We start from the raw sequence: 27,229 nt of genomic DNA on the forward strand, positions 1-27,229 counted from the left end.
AAAAGTTGATTTCAAGGTTATGTGATCCAAAGGGTCAAGTAAAGGTCATCATACTTCAAATTGTACCAACATCAAAATGAATGTTAAATGTGAATTGCTCATGAAATGACTTTTCCAAAGACACCAATATTAAACAATTTAATTTGTTCCACTGGTTACCATGGTTACAGAGATATTGTGATCTAAAAATTAGCAGTCATTTTGGCCAAATATTGGTGGGCTGTAGCACAAAAACAGTTGGTCCAACAAGGCCAACACTCGAAATTTCAGCATAAATTAACCCCAATTTGAAGGGGTCGGGTTTGTTTAGGGCGGTTTGACAGTTTTGCCTGCAGGGCTATTGTGAATGTGTGTGTGGGAGAGAGTTGAGTGTGTGTATTTGTACATGTGAATGGATTTGTATGGGGTAGTCAGTGGTATGTCCTTTGTGAACGGGGGAAATAATATGCTGTACTCTGTCCCCATTCACAAAGGACATACCACTGCCAATACAGTGTTTTAAGCAAAGAACGTCTCAAACTTTGGTTGTATGTGGAACATGGGCATAAAATGTATATTGTGATGCATTTACAACCAAAACCAATCAATAGCTCTTGAGCAATGCACCGATTTAACTGCAACAAGAAATAATTTTCCTATCGATGGTGGCTTCCCTTTTACAGATGCATTGTTGTTTACAAATTAATTGATTTTGATTGAGTATTTCGAAAAGTTTCCTGAAATATATTAGAAAATCCCAACTTATTTTTCATTGCAAAATTTGTGGGATGTTCTACTTATAATCGGCCAACTTTCGTCTTTTTCAGATAAATAAAACGGACACTAACCTCTCATTATTCTTTCTTCATGGCATCTCAGGAAGTCGTAGATGCGCACCGTTCCGTCGTCGGAGCATGTTGCAAACTTGGAGTCCGTCGGACAGAAACTATTTGTATATACAGGAGAGATCATAGACTGCATTGTTGGGTTTGGTACAAATTGCAAAACATTGGTCAACATTATTTAGGTTTCATGAGCTTGATACAATATTGCTTTACTAATACTGTACTAGGAATAGCGGTGCAACATTGTATCAATTTTGCTCTAGTTGATAGGAATGAATTGGGGGAGTTATTAAAGCACATAATTACAGGTTTGGAGGGGGATATAATACACTCAGAAAATAAGTAAACCACCAAACATTGTACAAATTATCGATCATTAACAGAAGTTCACATTTACAATCTTATGTACCATATTCATTCCTTTAAATGCTCATGTATGGTATCACGTTTTGCAAGTTGAAAGGAGCTGGTGTGGGTGCTTATAATGATATGAGCGGTTAATGAAATCAATATGGTATTTAGTTTCATGATTTTCTAAGAAAACCATATATCAGCGTTACCTTCAAGAAATATGTTTTAGCCCTTACCCTATCCAATAACACAATCCTATCTTTTAGTTATGTTAACAAAGACAAGTCTCTATAAAGCTACTCTAGCTATATGCACTCCTTTGACATACTCTGCACTTACTCATAGGAATTGATGTAATTCTATAAATTTGCCTGTTTGCCCATTTGCTGTGCTTTAAAGCAGCCCAAGCATTTCAATTCACCCAGATAGGGCATGATCATTCAAATGCATGTCTTTGGTTTAATTTGCAACTACAGCTGGGCCAGAATGCAATAACACCTCTATTCAATGTGCAAGTGGGGAGCACTGGATTTCACCATCACAATTAATCTGATGTAAATGGGCAAATACATGCATGCCTAGTCTACCTTACACTAGGAACCCACAAAGGCGAGAAATGGCAAGGCTAGGCGAGGTAGGCTATTAAAAAAAAGGCTATTAAAAAAAAAGGCGAGGAATGGCGAGGTTGAGATAACTAAATTAAGTCTTGCTCAGATCCTGGCTGAGTGTAATAAAACTGGTTATGACCAATTGAGTCAACATAATAACAATGGTGTTAATTGGGTGCTACTTACATTACGGATAAAATTTCTGTGGCAGGTCTGGATGTGCTGGATGTACCTTGCCTCTCCACATCATTTCTTGCCTTTCCTCATCATATCTCACCTTTCCTCGCCAAACTTGCCCAGGATCTGCGCAAGACTTAATTTAGTTATCTCAACCTCGGCATTCCTCGCCTTTTTTAATACTATAGGCTACCTTACCTTTTACTTGCCATTTCTTGCCGAAAATGTGTACTTTCTCGCCTTTGTGAGTTCCTAGTGTTATTGATCTTTTACACAAATTTGCAATCTTCCTCTACAAATGACGTTCTCCCTGCTAATGCATGTGCAAAAGTACAATTTTGTTCTTCGCGCTCTTCTATCATGTATTTACACAAACAACCAGAATTACCAGATGCTCTTGCGCTGATTGAAGCATGCCTATGAAACAACACACACTTTCCAAGTAGAGCCTCATTTTGAGATAGCCCTGCAGTCTATTGGTTAAACATTTTCTTCCTTTTGACTGGTATTCTGTACATGTACCTGACTGCAGTCCATGAAACTTCAAACTGGGAATCATTTCCGGTTTGAAAGTCTGAAGGATCATTAATCCGAAAACCCACTAACTTAGGTAATCTTTACCCTATCATATAACCTAATCCAATAACCCTAATCCCTAAACATAACCCTGAACCTAATCCAAACTCTAACCCTAGCTAGCCTAACCCTAATCCTAACCTAAAATGCCCTAAACCCAAAATTGAACCATTTCAGACTAATGACCTGTAGGACTATAAAGGGTTGCTCTTAAAGAATCGTGTGAATTCCACTTTTGCTTTTGGTACCATGACTGCCTCATTTACAATTAATGAACTTTTGTTTTTCTTTCTTTTTTTAACAGAAAAGGTAGAACTTTGTGTAATCTCTCCGTGCCATTCCAGGTCCATGTAACCTTTCAACAATGGGAAACATACAATTTCTGGCTAAAATCTGTGTTGACCTGATGTAATTGGAATTCCGATCCCAATTGAAGACGGGTTTTCGAAAATTAAGTACTTGTCCAGCTCACAGTACAGTCTGTACGCAATAATATGGTACCAGCTGTTTTACAAGACTCAGTTCTTGAAAATATTATCAAGATCCTGAAATGAATCAATTGTGTAATATTCTCTTGTCTTTGAAGAATTTGAGAAGCTGTTATCTGAAATTGATTGGGAAACACTGGACTTCAGATCAAATCAAAAAGATTACCGACTCAAAATTGCACCATGCACATTGCTTAATGCTATGGCAAATCTGCTACCTTGGTCGTATCTTAAAATCCTATCCATCAAAATGAACCAAAATTACACAAGAGATTACTTTAATGCTCTACTCTAAACACAAGTCAGTACCCAAGCAGTTGTCCAACTGACACAACAGCAAAATGCATTGACATGGAACAGCTTCTTGAATCAAATTAACAGCCCAATAATTGGCACCCAGCACAAAAATTCAGTGAGAATGTGTCAAGATACTTACACAGGTGATAATTTTCAAAGAGTGAGTGGAATATTGTGGAATGGGTTGCTTTCTGCTTTTCATGCACTTTCTTCAAGAAACAGGTCTTGTTCCACACTATTCCACTTACACACAGATTTATTGTACTGGGTGCCTATTATTGGGCTGTGAATGTGGCCCAGGAAACTGTTCCATGTCAGTGCATTTTGCTGTTGTGTCAGTTGGACAACTGCTTGACATGTGTTTAGAGTAGAGTATTGAAGTAATCCTGTATGTAATTTTGGTTCATTTTGATGAACAGGATTTTAAGATATGACCTTGTGAAAAAGTATAAGTTTCTTTTTGAGCTCAGTTTACTTCTTTTACTTGCACCTTGCATATGTCACTGCTCACACATTTTTTGCACACTTCTTCTGAATTTCAGAAATTCATCGAAATCATGACCAAATCTTGAATTTTTTTTGGACACCCTAGAGAATATGCAAAATGTTACACTGGTGCATGTAACTGTTAAAAAAATAATCTACAACCTTGGTAGGTATCAGCTTTCCTGGCACCAAAGTGATCATTCCATTCTTGTAGATCAGCATGACTCTTTGCAACACACATCTCTTTGCAATCTCTGATTGTCACGAAATGTAAACCTTTTAAAACCAGGGGTTCTCAACTGTTTCAGAATGTGATCCTATTTCTAAAGTCGGACCACTCATAACCTTGAGTAGATTTATGATGCATGTTTTTCCAAGCATTCCTGTCAAGTCTTGCAATGCCAGGTTTTGATATATATCACAATCTCAGAAATTGAAAACCCCTGATTTAAACAATTACCTTCCTGTCTTAAAACCTGTTTAAGATGTCTTAAACTTGTTTAAGATGTCTCCCTGGAAGAAGTTCGACTCCAAACCACTTGGTTAACCAAAGAAGGTGCAGTTCCCAATTGACAGTCCACATTATATTACAATCTGTTTCATTTTGTAATCTCTCTGCTATCTTTCAGAAGCATTTTCAACTGTCTTATTCTTGCATCCTAAAGACTCCTTGTGGAGTTCTGATCAGAGGCTTGCAAGTCATTGTTCATATATTGCATAATACAGTACACTGGTTGTAAATAGTGTCTTTATGACATTGTTCTTTTTAGAGAATGCTTGTTTGTCTTGATATTCAACATGCAAAGTGGAGGAATTACAATTCATCTGCAATGTGCTTGATGCTTCATTTCTGTTGTGAAGTACATATCCATAAATTAAATGGCTTGTCTTGTACCTGTTGATAGAACTGCTTCATTTCTTGGTCTTGCATTTTGAAGATGAACCACTGTTCTAACTGGAACATGAAGTGGTAATCTGCAAGGAACTGACATCTTAAAATTGCTACACAATATTCCCAATAAACAATCTTACGAAAGTAAACTTCCTACCATCTAATTTTGTATACACTATACAGGTATCTTAATTTCTACATGCAACTCCAAATTTATGGTACTGTATAAACCCCATTATGTTTTGCCAAATCTTTTTTAAGCATAGGTCTCACATCAAATGTATGCATTGGAACTTGTGCAAAATAATGCCCTGGATGGCTAGTAATAAATGTAAAATTAATTTGTAAAAAAGATTTGGCAAAACTTAATAGACGAATCCAATGAGCCAAGTCATGGTTAAAATTCATTTGGCCATTACTGGGTCCCCGCCGCACCAAACTGGTGTTGTGACTGCCCAAATGGGTGGATTAAAGCCGCTTAGAAATCGATGTTCTATTGTACTATGTTGTATAAACTTTTATCATTCTATTGTCTACGTATAACACGGGTGATGGAATGCAGTTTAAAATCCCAGCCAAGGCCGTGTCATTTCACATTTTAGGTGGGATGGATTCGCCGGGGACCTAGCTATGGCTGCCATTGAGGGGTAGGAATGTGTGAAATTGGATTTGTCTATAGCGCCTCTTCCGTAATTATCACCCCTGTGAACTTTTATAACTTGCATTCCTTTCAAAGCACTTTCAGCATGAATCAGGGTACAAATTATAGTTGAGTGCAGTTCTTGAATCTTATAGAAATGTTTGAATAAATTAAGTGGAACCCTCTGTTGGCCAAACTAAGAGATGATGGAACAGCCTATAATTTTGGTGACCATTGGACCTCACCTCAACTCCTTCCACTGATCCCTTGCCATTGGGCTATTCGTTTGATATCCATACATTTTCTATGGAAGACATGATCTTAATCGTCACACACAGGGAGTGTAGATTTCACATGGAGTCACCATTCATGTGATCCAATTTGAAGTTCACACTCCCTGTGTGGGAGATTCAGGCCATGTCTTCCATAGAGGGAGTATGGATTTCAAGTGGAATGGCCCATTATCCCAATGGAGGATAGAAATTTAAAGGGTATCTTATATCAAAGATTCACACCATTTACAGCGCTACAATTTTGTCACATTGCGAGAAAATGCTTAAATGTAAGAAAATCAACTTCCATTCACACAAATCTGTGAACACACAAATCTACGCAAGAATCAATTGAGTGGAAGAAGGGCCCAACTCCATTTTTTTATAAAAATGAGTTAGACCCAGCATTTTATTGTTCTTCCTTGTGTATGAATGATGAGCCAAAATCCACTCTCTAAATAGTTTTCCATGTACACTTAATCATGGTTTTCATGGAGTTGGGCCCTTCTTCCACAAATATTGGGTTAGAGACGAATTTTGTTTATCCATGAAATCTGCTTTCACTGCAATAAACTTTCTTGCTAACATATTACATGCTTCTACTTGTGCAATTAATGGATAATTACCAAATTTCTGTAGCTATTTATATAACACATCTGCTTGCGGAACTGGCACTTGCAGTATATTAGTGGAAGAAGGGCCCAACTCCAGCTTGTATTAAGACCTGTACCGTTGCCATGGAAACACCAGATATAATTTTGAATGTATGCAATATTGTATGGTCATGTATTAAAGGTCCCCTGAAGATGAAAACATTCTGCCTATAAACCTTGTCCAAATCATATCTCAAAAACAGTTTTGATGGTGTTGGGCCCTTCTTCCACTCAGGTATTCAATTCACAGATTTGTGCCCAATTCTAACTCTGTCATGACCAATACTAGTTAACTTTTTAGTATAAAATAGATTTACTACCTCTACAGCAGTGGGAGTGATCATTAATGTAGTGGTCAATGGGAATCTTGACCCTACCCTCCTCAAGATTTCACTATTTTGTTGGAGAAAATGTGTCAAATTCACCTTGCTGGACAAATTCATAGGGTCAATCTTGGCCCAATGCATTATCAGATGCGGTGAATCTTCAACCAAACAAATAATCGCAAAGGTAAATCTTTGACTAATCTTCACCCTTGTGTAGATTGTTATGCTTTTATACAGACCTAACACTCACAGATCAGGTGAATCTTGACCTAATATTTTTGGCTAGAGAGTGGATCTTTGCCTGAAACTAATTTTTGAAGAGCGAACCAAGGTGAACAGCTTGAGGAGGGTAGGTTCAAAACTCCCATTGAAGCCTAAGTAGAATATAATGGGATCCGAGATTATTGCCAGCCAAGTTAAAGACAGTCTCATTTCAATATGTGCCATTTCCCAATGGTTGTACCACCTCCACTTCCACTCCCCAGCTGTGAAGTTCAGTATTCCAATCCTTTATACGAGAGCCTGAATTGTGCATTTAGAGGCTCAATTAACTATTCCAGTTGAGATCAATACACCCCCCTGCGGAAGACACAACCTTAAACTTGCACTTGGTCATGTGTTCCATAAGGGGTTATATGGATTTCAACTGGAATAGCCTGATAGTTGAATTCAACTGCCTAATACAATACCCCCATGATTGACCCCTTAACTTTATAAACATATTTTGGAATACAAAATCTGAACCGTCTTTCACAGAGCAAAATATGGGATTTCCACGGATACAAAACTATACATCTTGATGAAGTGGGAATGAGGTTGTTGATCAGACCATGAGACCATCCTTTAATTCTGTCTCCCTTTTGATAGGGATGAATTGAAAGGATTAAAAAATCTACCTCGATACTTTTTCACTGAAGAAAAGTATATCCTTATGCTAGGATTAATCTTCTATGATTATTTCCTTTTTACCTCACTTTAATATGACTTCCTCTTTCAACCCAACTTACCTTTCCTAGCAATTCAATTACAATGCTAATCATTTTATTATAGGATACACAACTTATAAGTTCCCCCTCTAACACTCTTTTAAAATAAACCTAAAATATTTTACGCAATGTTAAATTGTACAAGGTATGTGTAGCCTGATTTGTTTTACACATGTTGGCCAATTTATAGCATCACATACTATTGCGTTCAGTCACAATGGTTTATTATGTAAGAAAGATACCGTTTTAAAAGTTGCATCAAAGTCCATAAGAGTCAACTCTCAAACAATACAGTAGGCCAGGCCTATGCACATCTTTGAACTGACTGCTTGGACTCCGGTGCAACTTTTTAAAACAGCCTCTTATTTTACATGATGAACCACTGTGATTGAATGCAATATGTGACGCTATAAATTGGTCAACACATGTAAAACAAATGAGCTTTTTACATTTCGAAAAATATTTTAAAGATTTATTTCAAAAAGCGTTAGGGGGAACTAAGTTGTGGATCATATAGTTAAGGGCCCTGCCTGCCAAAAAATCCTTTAAAAGATATTTTTATGACAAAATGACAAATTATGTGTGGCCAGTTTTGTTAAAATCTGAGCACTTCAGTTTTGGGAAGGTTCCAAAATTTATGCCTTTTCTCTAAATGTTAACTTGAGAACGGTATGTTGCAAGTGAGCCAAACTATAGACCACTTGACATGTGACGTCATTGCCCGGCAGTTTACGTGCGAATTATGCAATATCCATTGTTCTTTGCCCTGCAGTGTGTTCAGGGCATATGCATTCTAAATCACCCACCATATTTCATATAGTACAAGAAAGCCATTGAACAGTGCAGCAGTGTCGCCTTTGTTGATAAACAATGATGTCAAGTGTTTATCAACAAAGGAAAGGGACTTGTATATTGATATTATGCTTGAGTGAACTCCACACAACCACCACACTGTTCAATAGCCTTATTGTGATGTGGCAGGAGTTTTAAAAGCACAGGTCCTGAACAAAGTATGATGCGCGCAGATATTCCCAGGCAAGGAACAATGGGAATTGCAGACAAACTGCCTGGCAATGATGCGGTCACAAGTCAAATCTACACCTTTCAGGTATCCTTACAATGAGGAATTCTTAGGTATGGTTTTCAACCAAGTACACATAAAAAGATTCACAATCAGCACCCCCAAATTGACCAAGAACCATTCTCAAACAGTCTGTGGCCCTCTAAAGTTTACACCTGGAGCCCTAACTTTATGGGCCCTTTAAAATTCCTAGTCATCTATACAATTTTTCAGCCAGGCTACCACTTCCGGTATCACCAGTAATGTTTTTGGTTACAAATGCACAGGGGAGTAGCTAGGCAGGGGCAGGGGGATCACATGTGCTGATACCCACCGATTTATGTATAGCTGTACATAAATCGCTCATTACCGTGCTAAACGGTGAAAGTCAAGATTCATCAAAAATAGTCATGAGACTGCTTGTGCATATTTTCACACATAAAATTTGGTCGAAATGTTCGGGGAAAATTATTACCGGTAATAGGAGACCAGCACACCCTTTCCCTTCCCCACAAACCCTAGCTACGCCCCTGCAAATATAATAGGTGTAAAAGCGACGGAAACTAATTAAGCCAAAATTCACTTCGCTACCCTTTCCAGAATTACAGCTAAAATTCCTAGCTAAAATGGAAACAAGATTTCTGGGCTATTTGTACCTTGACTTAAGCAATTTAACAGGATTTTGTTTCTTAAAAACTATTTAACAAGTGTTCATAAAACATTAACTTGGTGGTTTTTTACTTCTGAGTGTATTATATATAATGAACCTTCCAAACCTGCAAACTGCTTAGATTAGTGTAGTCTTGATCTTCACTTGGGTCAGCTTGGTAAACTTCATCTTGGTAGCTGTACTGCATGAAGTCTTTGCTTGACAGCTCTTTGTTGGAAATTCAAGGACTGCTTGCAGCATCTTGTGGTGTTGACGGGCTGCCTGTAACAGAGGCTCAGGATTTTTTGCGAAATTATATTATCTGACCGCATGGACAATTGTGATTTTAGTAGTAGTGAAAGTGATTATTTCATTTAATAACCCCTTAAGCACCCCATCTTATAAATTAATCAGTTCTGTATCAAGAACAAGGGAGTTCTGTATCAAGAACAAGGGGTAACATCAATCAATAATGGAAAATCATATCTTGGCAACTAGCCTTTGGGCACAAATTGTATCCTCAGAACACTATTAGTTACCCCCTGCTTGTTCATGAAATACAGGAAAATATCTATGGTCTGGGTGCTGAATATCCATGAAGCAGAAAGCTGAATGGAATACTGCACCAGGCCATACATATTTTCCTGTATTTTGTGATAAGCAGGGCGTAAACATTTTATCCTTTGGTGAACATGAATTCTGTACATTCCATCTTGTTGTTAAAACTTTGGGGAAGGATTTTAGGTCAGTAATCTTTGCTACTTTTAATGACAGTGCAGCCATACTGCACGTTAAGTACTTGCATGTCTCTACGTTTATCACACATGAGAATGCTGGTAATAAGGAAAATATTATTTACGAGGTAATAGAAACATTTTATCAAGTGGATTTTTGACCAATAAGTTTATAGAAATCATGATTACTAAAGGATAGAGGTTTGTGTTCCCTCTAGTTGTCAATCTTATCAAATGGGTCTGTAAACAAGGGGGCGACAGAGTAAAGCGTGTGAACTGACACACTCCCTAAGAGGGCAAAATAAGTGGTTTTGAAATCAGCATGAAGGGGAGGAATTATTTATAGCATAAAGTTGAAATGATAGCTCAGACCTGTACCAACTAACCTGTTGACTCTCCTCATTACTACTTAGGAACCTTTTCAACTTATTACTTATTAATTGGGTTTGTTCATTATTTACATGGGACATTTATCATGATATCTCCACCCCCCCCTTTAAAGCTATGCATCTTACCTCTGGGAAGTGAAGTGGGAACACAGTATGCGAACCCTTCATAGTTGATGTGTCTTTTGCAAATCAATCATTCACTTTTAGGACAAAACTACATTTGATGTGGGGTATTTTGCATGGGAACTGAACAAAGTTATTGGTTATTTTTCTTTGTCATATTTCCAATGTTGTTATCGATTTCGTACATTATGGAAACATAATGCAATTTTGCCTTTGCATTTGTGATGATTCCTTGACATCTCAAATCTTCTTGGACATTTATTCTGGCTTCTCTGTGAAACGTTTGCAAAATGAACCATAAAAAAAAAACCCGACACCGGACAATCAATAAGTGACAACTTCCTTTCGAGTTTTATGCCTTCTATATTCCTAATGCATTGCATTATCCTAAATAATAACTATTGTTGACACATACATGCATGCATTTCTCGACCAAGTTCTGATCTTACTCAGCTAAACTTGTTGCCCAAACCTCCTATTTCTGACTGAATTTACAATGTATAGGTTTTATTTAATTGTCAGAATAACAAACTGTACAGTCACCTTTGCAAATTCCACAGTATTATCTCGCAGGCCGGAGTTTAAAGACAAGTAAAAACAAGCTATCAATATCCTGAGGATGTTCAGGAAGAGCTATCAGGAGAGTGAATCAAATTGTTATGTTGTGATTTGTTGATGACATTAAGGGGAGCTACAAATCCCTCTCCCTATGACAAGTTTATGGAGACCCATGGGGAACATTCAATCTTGCTCCGAACAAGGGGAGATACAAAAACCCTCTCCTATATGTGCGAGTTATGGAGAGCCATGGTGAATAATCAAACTTGACGCCTCACCTCAATGCCTACATGTTGAGTGTTCAGCTTTTGTTTTTGTTTAAATTGTGTTGTCTGTATATCCCAATGCAATATACCGCCACATCAATACTTCCCACATTTTAGGGGCAATATTTCCTGGGAGGGGAGCCTATAGTTAGTCTACACAACTCTAAATGATGTAGACATGAAACAATTTGGTCTGGTTTTCTTTGATCAAAATCTTTATTTCATCAACGTAGCTCATCATTGCCATTTCATCATGGGCGTTGCCTTTATTAAATCAATTCATCTTTATTCAAAATTTCCTCGCAATTTTCAATCATCTCGATTGAAATTGCCCCTTTTATTTGATAACTTTCAATCATCACGGGCATTGCCTTTATTGAAAAAAAAAAATAAATAAAATTCAAATCTTTATTAATCTCTCAACTTAAAAAAAAATGTAGGACAAGGTCTGGGACTGGGGAAAGGCCAGGGACTTTTATTTATTGCATACATGGGGGCAGATTATGACTTACGATACAACTATCCAAACATAACCCAGAGCCACAATGTCAGCAACTACACACACACAAACAATTATAACCGTTGGGCATCTACCCGTTTGAACACGGTATCTTTGGATGTGCAGAGGCTACAAAATAAACTCTTGTAATGATGTATGAATACTTGCAATGCTACAATATACACAGATATTTTGGGTGAAATTAAACTTTCTCTCCAAAGGTAAAAAAATACATACGAGCTGCAAATTATTAGTATTTTAAGTTTATTCACCCAAAATATAATTTTTGAAATTATTTCTCCCAAATCGAAACAGTGTGTACTAAAGCAACCTAAAACTTTATGAGTGTTGTTATTTTCCGTTTTAACTTCATTTTTGAGCCTTACGTTTTTTAATCTGTCGCCAATAATAAATTTTATCGAAATGAATTTTAAACATAACCAATACCAAATCACACCAAAAGAACAGCATCATCTACGGCGCGCTCTCTGTAACAATTAATATACAGCGCCTCCGGGGCGTGAGGAATTTCCTCGTACCTTGCTCCCCTGATAGGGTTGTCCTTGTGTGCTTGGTACATCTTCACGTTGTTCATGTTGGACTGCCAGTACTTGACGTAGCCCAGGTGGTCGGCCGTCAGCAGCCAGAGGTCGTTGTGGCTCCATGTCATCGTCCGTACGGGATAGTCATGTGCCTAACATGGTGGGATATTAAAGGGAAAAAAGAAGGATGATGGAAAAATAAAGGTATGCTAGAATTAAATTTTTCAATTTCATGGTAAAAGTATTAAGCTGGGTGGATGATTTAGGGTCAATCGATGAGGAAGTTGCTTGATGACCCGATCCCAACCATGTGACAGATTAACTTTAACGCCCCCGCTCCTGTTGAGGGACAGTTGTTCGGCTCGTACCCACACTGCTTCTTTGACTCTGACAACATTGTCATTTTGGACCATGAATCCCGTTGGTTTGAACAGGGAGTTGAAGAAGCAGTGTGGGTACGAGCCTGCCTTCAGGTGTCCACTGAAAAGTAACCAGAGGGCAAGAAATTGGACAAAAATGGTTGAATTTACCTCGTTGAGAATATGTTTCATTTTACAATGCAAAGTGGGGAGTACGATGTGCATCTGTACGTTTACTTGAAAGCCACATGGTGAAGTTCAGGTCTGTGTTGTCTTCATTTGCACATGTACAATTAAGTGTTGCTATACTAACGCTTCCTATGAAATAATAGACGGCCACTTGTATTATAAGGAAGATCCAAATGGACACATGCCAGGGACTAGATTTTGACGAGAATCAAAGAAAATATCCTCGCAATGATTCTCGTAAGATTCGGTTGCCAGAATCAACTTCTCTGAAATTGTATCATACAGTAAGTGCAGTGACTTATGATGGATTTTGATTCTCGCAAACTAAGAGGATATCAAACAAGACGGTCAACACAGCGGTTACAAAATTATTCATCCATTTCTGAAAATTTGCATTCGATATCTCCTTACCTGTAAAATAGTTTCAAAGTTGAATGTAAGCCCATTCCACAGGGTGAATTCCCCGCTGGAAGCTCCTGTCACAAGACGCCTGCCTTCAGGTGTCCACTGAAAAGTAACCCAGAGGAAAAGAAATTTGGCAAATTGGTTCAATTTTACGAGGTTAATGTGTTTTACTTTACAATACAAATGGGGAGTAGGATGTGCATCTGTACGTTTACTTGAAAGCCACATGATGAAGTTCAGGTCAGTGTTGTCTTCATTTGCACCTTTATTAGTGTTGCTATAAAGCTTGCTAAAACTTTGTATGTAATAACTGATCCATGCCCACTAGTTTCATTATAAGGCAGATCCACCTTGCATTATAACAGGTTTATATGTTTGGGGTCATAAACCCATACTATGTAGTAGTTCTAACACAGAACTTAAATGGGTTGATAATACTTAATATCAATTCTGCTTTTTGAGGTAAGAGTCAAGGTCCCTTTTACCTTTTCCCAAACCTCAATGTCAACGATCGCTTGAAATCTAAGATCAATTACGAGTCTATCTCTCCATAAACTTCACACACATTTTGAACAAGGTCAAGGGTTAACTGGAGTGTATATGTGTAGCATCTGATGACATTGGGTCTTGACGCTTCAAGGTGAACATTCCGTGATCACTGGTTTGACAGTACTTACCACTGCACAGAAGATTGGGCATCGAACCTTATTCGTCGACATTCTCACAAATTTGGTAGCCACCGCATTGATGGGATTGTGTTTCATAGACGAGGGTGGTCCCATCTACAAACAAAAAACAAGATGTGTGTGTTATTTACCACAGCGCTGAAGACTGGGCAAGTGGCAACAAACTTTATTTGTTGATCATGTTCTCACTAATTTGGTTGTTACTGCATTGATGGGGTTGTGTTTCAAAACAGAGGGAGGTCCCATCTGTTCCAGTATAAACTTGGGGTTTTCCCCCATTTTGAAAGTGATTTTTGACGAGACAACCCAAGTATATTTTATCGAAATCAATGTGCTGATTCCCAGTCAAAGAGCAATCCATCATTGTAAATAAATAGCATGCATCAGGACGTTTACTAATTCAACAGCTGTTTTCAGCCAAAATTTTGTCATCATATGCATGCTTGTGGTTTTGTTTCTAGGTTTCTTTTGATTGGTGACATATCTGCCTTGGGGAGCAGATTATTTCAATAAATTTGCCTCTCAAATCATATTGCCGTATCTGCCATGTTATTTAGTTGTAGATACAGTACTTTTCAAAGTACGGTAATTAAAAGATTCAATAGCACCTCTCTCTTAAGGAAAAAGGCAGTCATAATTTGGTAACTTGTTCACAGAAACGGCCTTTTTACTTGGGGGAGGGCAGCATTACCTCATGCAAGTAGGACATGTCCGGTTGCATCCACCTCTGGTCTCTCTGGTCCCTCTGCCAAATACGCCTCTAAAATACAAGAAACATAATTAGAAAGTGGTCAGATTCAGTTCTTTTTCGGCTTCAGCAATTATAGATACTTGATTCAACGTAAGGTAGGCTATATTTCAAAAGCAAAGAATGGGGATTGGGGAGTGGGTAGTTTATTATGGGCAAATTTCAGAGTATGCATCAGTACGTTTACTATAGAACCACACTTATTCATTCAGTAATATTGTTGTCTTCATATGCATAATTTTGAATACATCCGATTGCATTATTTCAGGTTTTTTTCAGCTTCAGCAATTATAGATACTTTATTCAACATAACATGAGGGACTCGTATCAAGGATAACATGGAAGGGCAGCATGCATTATAAATGCGAAGAACCTACATATATGTGCAATGTACACCAAGTGTCTTTGCCCATTGAATAAGTGCTATTGAGGCTTACACATAAGAGGATATTTGACAATTCAAATGGATGGGCCTACATGTACAAACAAAAGTGAACCACTGAAGAATATCCCTACCCCTCTATACTGCACATCGTCCACGCTCCACGGGCAGGGAAAACCTCCTATGTGTCTATGGCCCTTGAACATGTTTAAAACAAAACTGCGAATAGGTTATATTGCTGGCTTTGCTTTAAACATGTTCAAGGGCCAAAGACTCCTGCCCATGGACGCCATGTGTTTGTGTTATGTTTCTAGTGACAACCAAGGGCGAAATTTAGCAAGTGATGGGCATTGCTCCACCCCTATGAGTCCCATACTGTAGCCTGTTGAAGATAAAAAAACATGTAACCAGGCAACAGTTTTTGACCAGAAGTGTCGCCCGCTGTCATCATAACTGTCTCAGAGTCTTCAGGGTCTGTGGTTGACTGCATGCAATTCTGAATTTCACACATTAACCCTAACCCTACCCGAGGTTTTTTGGCTATCGGAAGGGAAAGAAGGAACGAAAAAGGAGAGAAGATGAAGAAGAAAGTCACTTGGCACCCCCGGGATTCGAACCTCGGACCCCTCGCATGCCACGCAGAAGATCCCCAGCATGTAGCTACACAGGTGACGTTGGCCCGCCAACGATTCCCTGGGTATATATGACTTGGTCTGATTGCGTCATCAAGTCCCGTGGAATCCATGCACGAGAGCGGTTTTAATAGTGAGCTTTAGTGAGTCCTAGTTCTGTTAGGGTTAAGAAGGCATATAGGGAAAATATGCATGGTCACTAACCCTAACCCTACCCGAGGTTTTTTTGGCTATCGGAAGGGAAAGAAGGAACGAAAAAGGAGAGAAGATGAAGAAGAAAGTCACTTGGCACCCCCGGGATTCGAACCTCGGACCCCTCGCATGCCACGCAGAAGATCCCCAGCGTGTAGCTACACAGGTGACGTTGGCCCGCCAACGATTCCCTGGGTATATATGACTTGGTCTGATTGCGTCATCAAGTCCCGTGGAATCCATTCACGCAGAGCGGTTTTAATAGTGAGCTTTAGTGAGTCCTAGTTCTGTTAGGGTTAAATGTCCTCAAAAATAAATATCCGATACTGCCTCGCTGCTCAGGAGCAAAGGTGCAACAACCCCTGCTGGACAAGATTACCTACCTCTAGCAAGCGCAGAACGGTTCCATTATAATCCACCGTCTTCCTGCTGACAGACTTGCGCATACGCTTGCCATCAAAGTTGGTTGCGTTGGATGGTTGGCCATCACCGTGGGACTGTCTGTTCAAGTAATGATGATGCTTGTACACCTGAAAGATGCATCAAGGCAACAGTGTTAAAATTGTGTTATTTGATTTTACAACAAAGTAGGTAATTTCAACTGAAAATGGGTGGGGGATAATTCATCATATTTTTAAACATTTCAGAGTATGCATCAGTACGTTTACTAATAGAACCACACTTATTCATTCAGTAATATTCTTGTCTTCATCTGCATAACTTTTAATACATTTGACTGAGCCTATTTGCATCGGGGTTTGAGATTGGAATTCCTATTTCCTTTCTCACAAAGTAAGGGCTAAGAGTAAAATTGTACAATTGTGTTTGGAAGTGGCCTTCTCCTTTTTCTTGCTATTTTCTTCCATTTCTTGCTTTGTTTTTCAGAGCTATCTGGGCCACTGGCCAGCATGCATCTTTATTATTAGCCTGTACTGGCTATCCAGGCTTGTGCATTTATTGTATGAGCTTATTGAGAACCTGAGATTTACATGGACACACCCAATTACATACAGCTTATCAAATACAGTCATCTAAATGATCCAGTCTTGCCAATAGACTTAATTTTGTGCATGCTTACATGAAGGATACAAGGTGGATGAGCTAGTTACCTGTGTTTTCTGGTAGTAAGGCAGTCTTGGGCGATGAAAGAATCCTTGCCCACTACCACCAGCACCGCCTCCAGGAGCGCCACCACTTCCACCTTCCATACTGAAGTATTGGCTTGGTTATTAATAACTCTGGTTTAGAGATTAATCTGTGTAGATAAAAATGATACATGGTGGAATACAATGTTAGAAACATTTAATAGTCACATCTTTACTTCATTTTTTAGTTTTCAACTCAACATAAAAGGGGGGAAAGTATGTCATCGAATTGTTAGAACTTTTTTCAATAGACTTTCTAATAGTCCGCACATCCACCAACCTACAAGTTCATCAGCTTTTAAATTGATCATAAAATTAATTATGGTCGCATGTCACAAATAGGTCACCCAAAAATGGAGCAGCCGTAACATGAAAACGCTTTCTTCACACTTCAAGTTAAAAGTATTTTTAAATATTAAATATTTAAATATTATTCATAACCTCATGAATATGCATGATGCGTGTGATCCAATCATATTTTATTATTTGTGAAAACGCGAACGCAGTTTGGAGTCATTAATATCTCACAATTGACCTCAAAGTGCGTATCACACGCTTATAAAAGACCTCCGCGTGTGGACGATTTGTTGACAGCACATTGCTACATGCATTTGCTCAGTTAATTGGGGCCCCGAACATGGATAATATTTGGCGAATCTTGACAGCGGTAAATACAAAATGGCGATCGCCTTCAGAAAACAAAAACAAACGATAGCGAAACCCAAATACACACAAAATGTACCGGTACTCAAATAAGGGTCCTTTCACAAAAATAACATTAGCCATGTCTCCAATTTGAAACAGATATTCTTTGAATGATCGAGTCATACATGTAGTCAGTATTTTGTTTACATGTAGTCTGCGCTGAGCAGCACGTGACGCGATATTCAGCGCATATACACGCATACACAATACATGCATGACCTGGTACAATATCTCACACCTGATACACAACCATTTGTTATTGTACACAACCATTTGTTATTGTACAAATGTATCTTTCAATCATACTTCGGGCAGGGGTTCACTTTCAAAGGAATTTCCTCAATCAGTATCAGCATAGATCATCTAAAATGGTATCAGTAATCACGCTGATCTTTTTTTTTTTTACTGATATTGTGGTAAAAACACCAGAACACATTATTGCATGTTCGTGCATTTATAAAAAATAATACCAGCAACCATCATAAAAAATAGGAATAAAAAACACAGAAACATAAAAAAAAATAGGACGCTGTAAATTAATTATTATCTTCAGAAGAGGGTCATAGAATTTTTACACCAAAATATGGGATCGTATTTTTGTAATTGATACACAGAAAGGGGGGTCGTACAAATTTTCCACACAACAGAGTGAGAGGGTACAATAATTTCAGTCCACAATAGGGGGTTCAAAATAATTGACATCGATATTCACGACCATCCAAAGAAAATGCGAGCAACAACAACAACAACAACAACAACAACAACAACAACAACAACAACAACAACAGAACAACAACAGAATAATAATAACAACAACAACAACAACAACAACAACAACAACAACAACAACAACATCAACATTATAAAATTACTGAATAACAATTTAACAACTGAATAACAAAACAACCTATACAACACCAACAACAACAACCAACAACAACAACAACAACAACAACAACAACAACAACAACAACAACAACAATCAATAAAATTACAATTAATTTGTCATATACGGTACTGGTATCAATGATGATTTCTAAAGACAATAATAACTCGTGCTATCTGTTTTATAGAGGTTATTGTGTGAAATCGGAGGGGTTTGTTTTGGGCCCGGGGGGGTGGGCATTGACGGTATGTGCCTGTCAATAGGCCCTCTCTACAATTTAAATTGTAATTTGCATTTTTAATGACACATGGTTTAATATTGTCATGATGGTAGATAGTAGATACTCTGCAGTGCATGTATAGTTAAAACGTCAGTCAAATATCAATTTTGTATTGGCAGAAATAAGCCTGAACAATTTAGCATGACTGAGTTAATTTTAAAAGTAATTTGCTTGGCATGGTTACCTTTATATTTTCCACAATGACTTTGTTTTAGTCCTAGCCTACATGCCTGGTTAAATTTGAAGTTATTTATATTTGAAAATGTTACATGGAATATTGAGGAGCATGATAGCTCGTGATTGATTGGAGATATCATCGAGATCTTTTGTCATGGTCAGTCAGTGGCAGTGACATACACTCATACAGTCATGTTTTCGACATGACTTGAACTTGAAGCTTGAACTTTACATGACTTACCTTTTGCAGCTTCATGATGCATGATCATGATGATGTGAATGATGAAAATACATAGAAACTTCGCATTGATGATATACACGGACTATACCGTGAAGATATCAATTAATTGAATATTCCACTGGCCATCTCAAGTTATGTGCACATGTTTACTTGCAGTAATAATCCGAGGTTAGAAACATTCGAACTCAAACATCAACATTGCAAAGTATGTTTACATTCCAAGTATAAATCATAATTTCCTGTGTGTTGACCTTAGCATGTAAATACTGTATTCCAGGCACGTGTGCATGATTAAAACTTCGTATTTTTCTCCACAAAATAGTGATCAGACACTTGTATATATCCATCCCAGAGTCTCTCAGCATGGTCAGTAATTCTTATAATGATATTCCATTGATATTCCATTAGCATGATTACAAAGATGAGTGAAAAAATGGTTACATCAGCTCAATTTTTAAACAAACCCCAGCACAAACTTCTGTCAACGACATGCGATCCACTGATCCCCTCCAACCAGTTAAATTGGCCCCTGAACATGAATTTCAAATCATGAATAATTATGCAAATTTTAACCAGCTCTTGCAACACATCGTCAAATCCCGTGTTCTAATTGGTCAAAGGTTGTTGTTGAGCTGATGACGTACAATTCCAAGGGAAATTCCCAAAGGCTGATCCATTTTGTAAGGGGGTGATTTAAATACAAAGGAGTGATGTTTAACTTTTTTATTTATTTTATATCGCATAAATCGTAATATTTGACTTTTTTTCTTACAAATACGGTAATGAATGACAATAATAACTTTGTGCTATCTGTTTATAGGTTATTGTGTGAAATCGTCGGGGTTTGTTTTGGGCCTCGATATTTTTCCTCGGGGCTGACGCCTCGGAAAAATATCTCGCCCAAAACAAACCCTCCGATTTCACACAATAACCTATAAACAGATAGCACGCAGTTATTATTGTCTAATTAAAATACCTATTGTAGAAAGTTTGGTGTCATTTTGTAGATAATTATGTTCTTTTTCAAATACAAAAAACCCCAAGTCAATTGGACAAGTAGGCCTACTTTGAGATTTATACCTCAATATGTAAGATGTGTCAATGGAGCAGCTGGTTCGGGAGAGCCGGTTCGGGAGAGCAATACACACAATCGTGAAAATATGGCAAACTTCAAACCTTTTTGTATCTTGAAAAGTACAACTAGCATGGACCTCAAATTGCACATTAATAGCATCCTGGATTGTATATCTACCTCATAGTACATCAACTCTAACAAAAGATGTAACCAATTAATTGCCTAATTAAATGCTAATTAAGACAGTTTTCCCTATATGTAGGCTTGGAGAGAAAATGCAATCTCGCTTCACCGTGAATCTCGCTTTTTAGTGCTTTTCTCGCTTTTAAAAGATTCATTTCTACCACGAAAATCTGTGGCGAAAGGTTGCAGAATTCGACAACCATTGCAACTAAAAAGCTTAAGTTTGACCTGATTTTCCAGCCTGAATGTACAAAAACGGTCCATTTTCTGGCACATTCATGCAACAACACAAGTAATATTCTTTATTACTACTCAAACCTTGCAGTATAGGCCTATTGACCTTTTAAGCTGATTTATGAGGACAAAATTTGTGTATTTTTGATAGTCCGGTCGGCAATTTCCATGCTTTGTTTTGGTATCACTCAGGGGTATATGGAGTCAATGAAATAGGCCTAGTCAATTGACAATTCCCGATACCCCTATCACGTGAGAACTGTCACTTTTTTCATTGACTTCCCTAGTCTCCTACACAGCCAGTTTGCGCCGGTCTGATACTTGTCGATCCTAACGAACATTCGAGATAGCCACATACAGTCTGGTCCGAGACTATGACTTCCCTTAGAGGGGCTAGCGTAATGTGACGTCATCCACCAATTCCCGATACCCTCGCACATGTAGAAACTGTCATTTTCATTTCATTGAAAAAAAAGAACCGGAATTTAAACCGTGGGAAATATTTGTTTACGTACGGAAAATAATCATAATAATGTCCAGCAAAAAAGGAAATAGCTCAAAAAACACTTGCATCATTCTGGAAATTGTGCACCTTGTCGGCGACTAGTTCTAGAACAGATGAAGCCACAGCATCCAGTGTTTTGGATAAGAAATCGGCGAGTGATCGGCATAAAAATGACAATGAAGTCAATGACAGTGGAGCCGGGAATATTATTACAAGCTTAACTGACAATGATCATGATTCAATGTGATTTTATGTTTGCTTTAATTTTGGTGCATGCACACTTTTTTGCTGTGCATGTAGAAATTTTGGGCTACATGCACCAGTGCAGGTAGGAAAAAATTTGTAAATCGGACACTGAGGCCTACTGCCCTCACTCAATTTTTTTACCTTTTTTTGATTTTCGCCAATTTTTGGGCATAAATCTTGAAGTTGCCATCTCGCATTTTTGGTCAAAAAATGTGTTTTTTCTCTAAGCCTACCTATATGTTACTGTACAAAGTGTGCATACTATGCTCCGACATTTCTATGTTTCTTGCCAGAGTCACCCTGCTTATTCAAAAGAACACATATTTTTAAGGAAATTTGATGAGGAATTCAATTAAATGCTAGTAGTTTTAGTGCCAGAAATGGAGGAAAAAAAGTTTGATTGAAAAATACAATAATTCCAGGGTTCAGACCATCCTTAATCAGAACAAAATTCTGCATAACATATCTGAAAATGACACATTTTTAGGTCTACTTTTTGAGAAAATTAGCGCTATATAAAAAGGCCCAATTTTCCCGTGTTTACGTCCGAATGCTAACCGCGTTTTTGACCTTGTGTGTTCATGCGCTCATCATCGTAAACATCATTCAAATTTTTGCGTTTTCTTTTCAAATTAGTAGAGATCACATTCACAAGTTCTAGTAAAACACGATTTTCAATATTGCACAATTTGTATGCAAAGTTGGGACTATAGGCGTGATAAACTTTTGCTGGAAACCGCTTCACAGGCGGATTTAGTGGTATGAACCCTTGAAGAGGCTAAAACATTGCTTAGTTAGTTTTAGTCTTAAAAAGTATTGTAACGGAACGGTGAGGGGGGTATCTATAAGATATAACAAGGCGGTTCTCAAACCACGAGTCTCACCTGCTTTCGCGACCACCTGCTTTCGCGATTACTTTTGGTAGTAAGTAAATCAACCTGCAACAAGCCACAGTGATTTGACTGTTCAATTGGAGCTTGATTGGATCAATATTGAAATTTGACCTTTGACCCCTAAATTTTGGTGGTTCTCGGTTGGGCACGATTACCTGGCTGATGGTGAGTGTACCCACCAAGTCTCATTGCCCATCCGACAGTTTTTACTAATTTGACCTCAGATGACCCCGAAATGACCTTCCGAAACTTTGACTCTAAATGTTGACTGTACCCACCAAGTTTCATGCCCATTGCCCAGACGACGTTTTTTTGTAATGTTACCTCAGATGACCCCTTGGTGACCTCGGATGACCCTGAAATGACTGTCCAAAAATTTGACTCTAAATGTTAACTGTACCCACCAAGTTTCATGCCAATACGACAGTTTTTAGTAATTTGAACTCAGATGACCTCGGGTGACCTTGACCCACTAACCAATACAAACTTATTCTGTCTGGGGTCAAGATGCACCCACACACCAAGTTTGAAGAATGTACGACCCTCAGTCTCTGATAAAATTTAAAGGTTTTTGCATTATGCATAAATTATGCAAATTAGGTAGTTAATTACCATATTTTGCGCTGAAAATTGAATCAGGTCGAGATCCTCTGGTCATGCTACCCCCTACCACGTTTCATCATCATATAGGGCTTCGTGTTCTTACGGATCACCAGATACAGCTCCACAAGGCGGATTTCTTCAGATTTCCAACCATATTTGTAGAAGCGTTCCGCATAAATTATGCAAACTAAATGCACATACTTTTCGCCGAAAAACTAATCAGGTGATCAGCAGGTGTGTACATGTATCATTCCTGTCACCAGGTTTCGTTACCATGCGCCCGACGGATCTTGAGATAGTCTGTCCACAAACTCTGCTATCAATTTGCATTTTTGGAATAAATTATGCAAATTAGCTATGTTAATTTGCATATTTTTCACCGAAAACATACAATTACGGAGCAAACTTGGATCCCTTCCTCCCACCAAGTAGCGTCCCCGTAGGTCTTACGGTTCCCCAGACACAGCTCCGGATAGACACACACAGCCACCCGCACACACATCCCCCACCCCCACACGGACAGACAGAAATAGTGATTACTAAGTCCCATCCTGAACAGAGTTCAGGCGAGACAAAAACGACACGAGGATAAGCCTATAACTTATTTGCATATAACCAAAATGTTCAAAACCCTATGCCTCATTTTTCACCAGGTAAGAACCAGCATTATTTTTGAACCAACATTCTCAACACGGTCCCTGAATATCATTCAGGCGATCAGCAACTTTTTGTACATGCAACATCGCCGTACGCACATCAGCATGTCTTTATTTTCGCACCGAGCAATCTTTCACAAGACAAAACCTATATAGTTCCAAACCTAGTAAAAATAGAGCCGCATCCAATCCTGTATTTGATCAATGAATTTCCCAGAAATAAAGTAAAGCTTCAAACAAGAAAAACACAGCAGAGTCGTAAGTTTTTATGAGGCTCAAGTTTGCACAAATTATTATCAGGTGCGGATCCAGGGGGGGAGCGGAGGGGGCGCGCGCCCCCCGTAAAAATAGCAAAAGTAGGAAAGATGGGGCGCGCGCCCCTCCGTCAAAACGGGGAAAGGGGAAAGGAGAGAAAGAGAAAAGGAGAAAAAGAGAAGTGAAAAGCAAGAAAAAGAGAAGAGAAAGGTTACATTGCGCGAAATTGAGTAGGCCCGTGCCTAAAAACTGCACAGTCGGGTCGATCGAAGTTCTAATAGGCGTATAGGTTATAGGCCTACGCCTGTGATTATTTTAGGCATTGCCGGAGTCAATGCTGACATCAATCCATGTATGGTTTAGTAGCTTTTAGTAGGCCTAATTGTGTGTCTCAAGTCTTACAATGTGTCTCAGCATGGTCAGTGGACCAGTGTAACATTTAAAATTTTGCAAATTGTGTTCGGGCCCTTTTTTGTTTAAAGCAATGATATAAATAGTGTAAAAATGGTGCACCAAATAGCTTCAAGTGGGCCATCATTTTGCAAAATTTCCCCCCTCAGACGCCCCTATGTATATGCGGATATGTGTAAACAACTGCCCTGCTGCTTTTGTTTTGGACACCCGCACACTTTAGGCCTATGTTGTTTGAAGTAATGACTTAATGATTAGGCCTACAGTGAATAATGGTCCACGAAATGGCTTCGATTGGGCCTTCATTTTCACACATTTCCGAACTTTAACCAACTAAATTTTACACAATTATAGTGTCAAAATCGTCCACCAAATGGCTTCATTTTGCAAAAGGGGGGAACATCCCCCCGCCCACAGACACCCCTGCGTATGTATAAATAAGTTGCCTGTTTCTTTATACTTTGGACCCGGAACTTTATGTTTAAAGCAATTGAATTTATACAATACTTGTCCACGAATTTTAAATGAGCCGTCATCATGGTCATTTCACAAATTTTCTAGTGTTGGCCGATCCAACCCAAGATCGGATCTGCCGATCTCCGATCTGAAAATTAGCAGATCGGGCCGATCCGATCCCGATTCAGATTCCTTAAATGTTATTCTACAACCAGTACAAGTTCATTCAAGTCGGGCCCCAGTAATGTTAACGGTCAAAGCTTAATTCCCCAAACCTGTAACTATGTAATATGATGACCGTTTTTAGAGGTTTTTCATGTCAATATCAACCCAAATAAAATACCATTTTACACCCCAAGTCCCAGCGTTACTCACTCAGTGCCTCTGATTGTCGGAAGTTTAATCATTAATCCATTTCTCTTGATTGTTTTATTCTTCTTTCTTCTCCGTGAATCAACTTTGATTTGCATGTGTACCAAGTTAGGCGAATCACTGCGCGAATTGATTTGATGACCCTGCAGCTAAATCAGCTCCATCGATATTATAATAATTTATGCATATGACGTATTGGGGAATACCGCGGAATTCCCATCCTGATTGGTTGTGCAGAGTTGTTTACAAAAAGAATTCACGTGTTCGGAGATTAAGAGATGAAATGTCCGTGTGAGGAGGAATAGCGAGAATGTGCGCAATTCTAAAAATAACATGCCCTCAAATTCACCTTGGGAAACCCGACATTGAAGGGCGCAGGGACTTCACGTGTCGAGTGTTAAAGTGTTTACAAATTTTTCCCAGGGACGCACTGTACAGTCGGGAGTGTTGTCACTGAGTGGATAATATTATAAAATACAGTATGAAACGACATGATTCTTGCGGTGGTAACAACGTTTTTTGGAAATATATTGGCATTAAATAGTAGTAATGTTACATAAGAAAGTAATGGTAAGCTTAAAGAATTGTTGTGTACTTTTATTACTGTCAAGTTCAGAGATCGGTAAGCTAGATCGGCAGCTGATAGCTCATCTGCCGATTCAGATTCAAGGCCGATGCAGTCCATATCGGCACCGATCTCCGATTCACAGATCGGTATCGGCCAACATTAAAATTTTCTGCTCTTCCAAACTCAAATTTTACACAATAATTGTGTCAAAATGGTCCTCCAAATGCCTTCAATTAGGTCTTCATTCTGCAAAAGTTTCTCACTTCTGAGGGGGGCACATCCCCCTCAGACACCCCCCTGCGTCAGGCAAGCAATTGAATTTATACAATAATATTGTAAACTTGTTCACAAATGGGAAATGAGCCGTCATGGTCATTTCACAAATTTTCCGCTCTTTCAAACTCAAATTTTACACAATAGTGTCAAAATGGTCCACTACATGTAAATGGTTTCAATTAGGTCTTCATTTTGCAAAAGTTGCTCACTTCTGAGGGGGCACATCCCCCCCCAACACCCCCCAGCGGAAAGTAAGCAATTGAATTTATACAATAATATTGTAAATTTGTTCACGAATGGGAAATGAGCCGTCGTGGCCATTTTACCAATTTTCCGCTCTTTCAAACTCTAATTTTGCACAATAATAGTGTCAAAATGGTCCACCAAATGACTTCAATTAGGTCTTCATTTTGCAAAAGTTTCTCACTTCTGAGGGGGCACATCCCTCCTCAGACACCCCCTCGTCGGCAAGAACGCTGACGACCGCTTCATGACCATGGTTCGTCGCCTCTATCTCATGTATTTTGCGCCCCCCGTATTTTTTGTTCTCTGGATCCGCGGCTGATTATTCATGTTAACGTAAATTTCCATGTTGACAATTTCGTTGACAATGTTGACCTTGGATGACCCCGAAATGACCTTCCAAAAATTTGGCTCTAAATGTTGACTGTACCCCTGAGTGACTTCAGATGACCTTGTAATGACTGTCCAAAAATTTGGCTCTAAATGATGACTGTACCCACCAAGCTTCATGCCCATGTGAGTTTCTAGTAATTCGACCTCAGATGACCCATGGGCGACCTCGGATGACCCTGAAACGACCTTCCAAAATTTTGACTCTAAATGTTGACTGTGCCCACCAAGTGTCATGCCCATACAAGTTTTTAGTAATTTCATCTCAGATGACCCCTGGGTGACCTTGAATGACACCGAAATGACCTTTCGAAAATTTGACTCTACATGTTGACTGTACCCACTAAGTTTCATGCCCATACGACAGTTTTTAGCAATTTGACCTCAGGTGACCCCTGGGTGACCTTGGATGACCTCGAAATGACCTTCCAAAAATTTGA

At 38.6% G+C, this 27,229-nt stretch overlaps 1 protein-coding gene across 1 annotated transcript in view; it reads right to left on the bottom strand.

Annotated features, from left to right (window-relative positions):
• LOC140156487 (uncharacterized) overlaps positions 1–27,229 on the bottom strand; it is a 68,179-nt gene that overhangs the window by 16,378 nt on the left and 24,572 nt on the right. The window contains exons 2-8 of the mRNA XM_072179430.1: positions 17,099–17,244; positions 16,373–16,519; positions 14,727–14,795; positions 14,027–14,131; positions 13,356–13,451; positions 12,394–12,548; positions 828–925 (exon numbers count right to left, since the gene is read on the bottom strand). Coding sequence (XP_072035531.1) covers positions 828–925; positions 12,394–12,548; positions 13,356–13,451; positions 14,027–14,131; positions 14,727–14,795; positions 16,373–16,519; positions 17,099–17,197 — 769 coding nt within the window. The 5' untranslated portion in view covers positions 17,198–17,244. The remainder of the gene's footprint in view (positions 1–827; positions 926–12,393; positions 12,549–13,355; positions 13,452–14,026; positions 14,132–14,726; positions 14,796–16,372; positions 16,520–17,098; positions 17,245–27,229) is intronic.

Source organism: Amphiura filiformis, chromosome 7 (assembly GCF_039555335.1).
Source record: "Amphiura filiformis chromosome 7, Afil_fr2py, whole genome shotgun sequence".
In the NCBI taxonomy this organism is placed as follows: Eukaryota; Metazoa; Echinodermata; class Ophiuroidea; order Amphilepidida; family Amphiuridae; genus Amphiura; species Amphiura filiformis.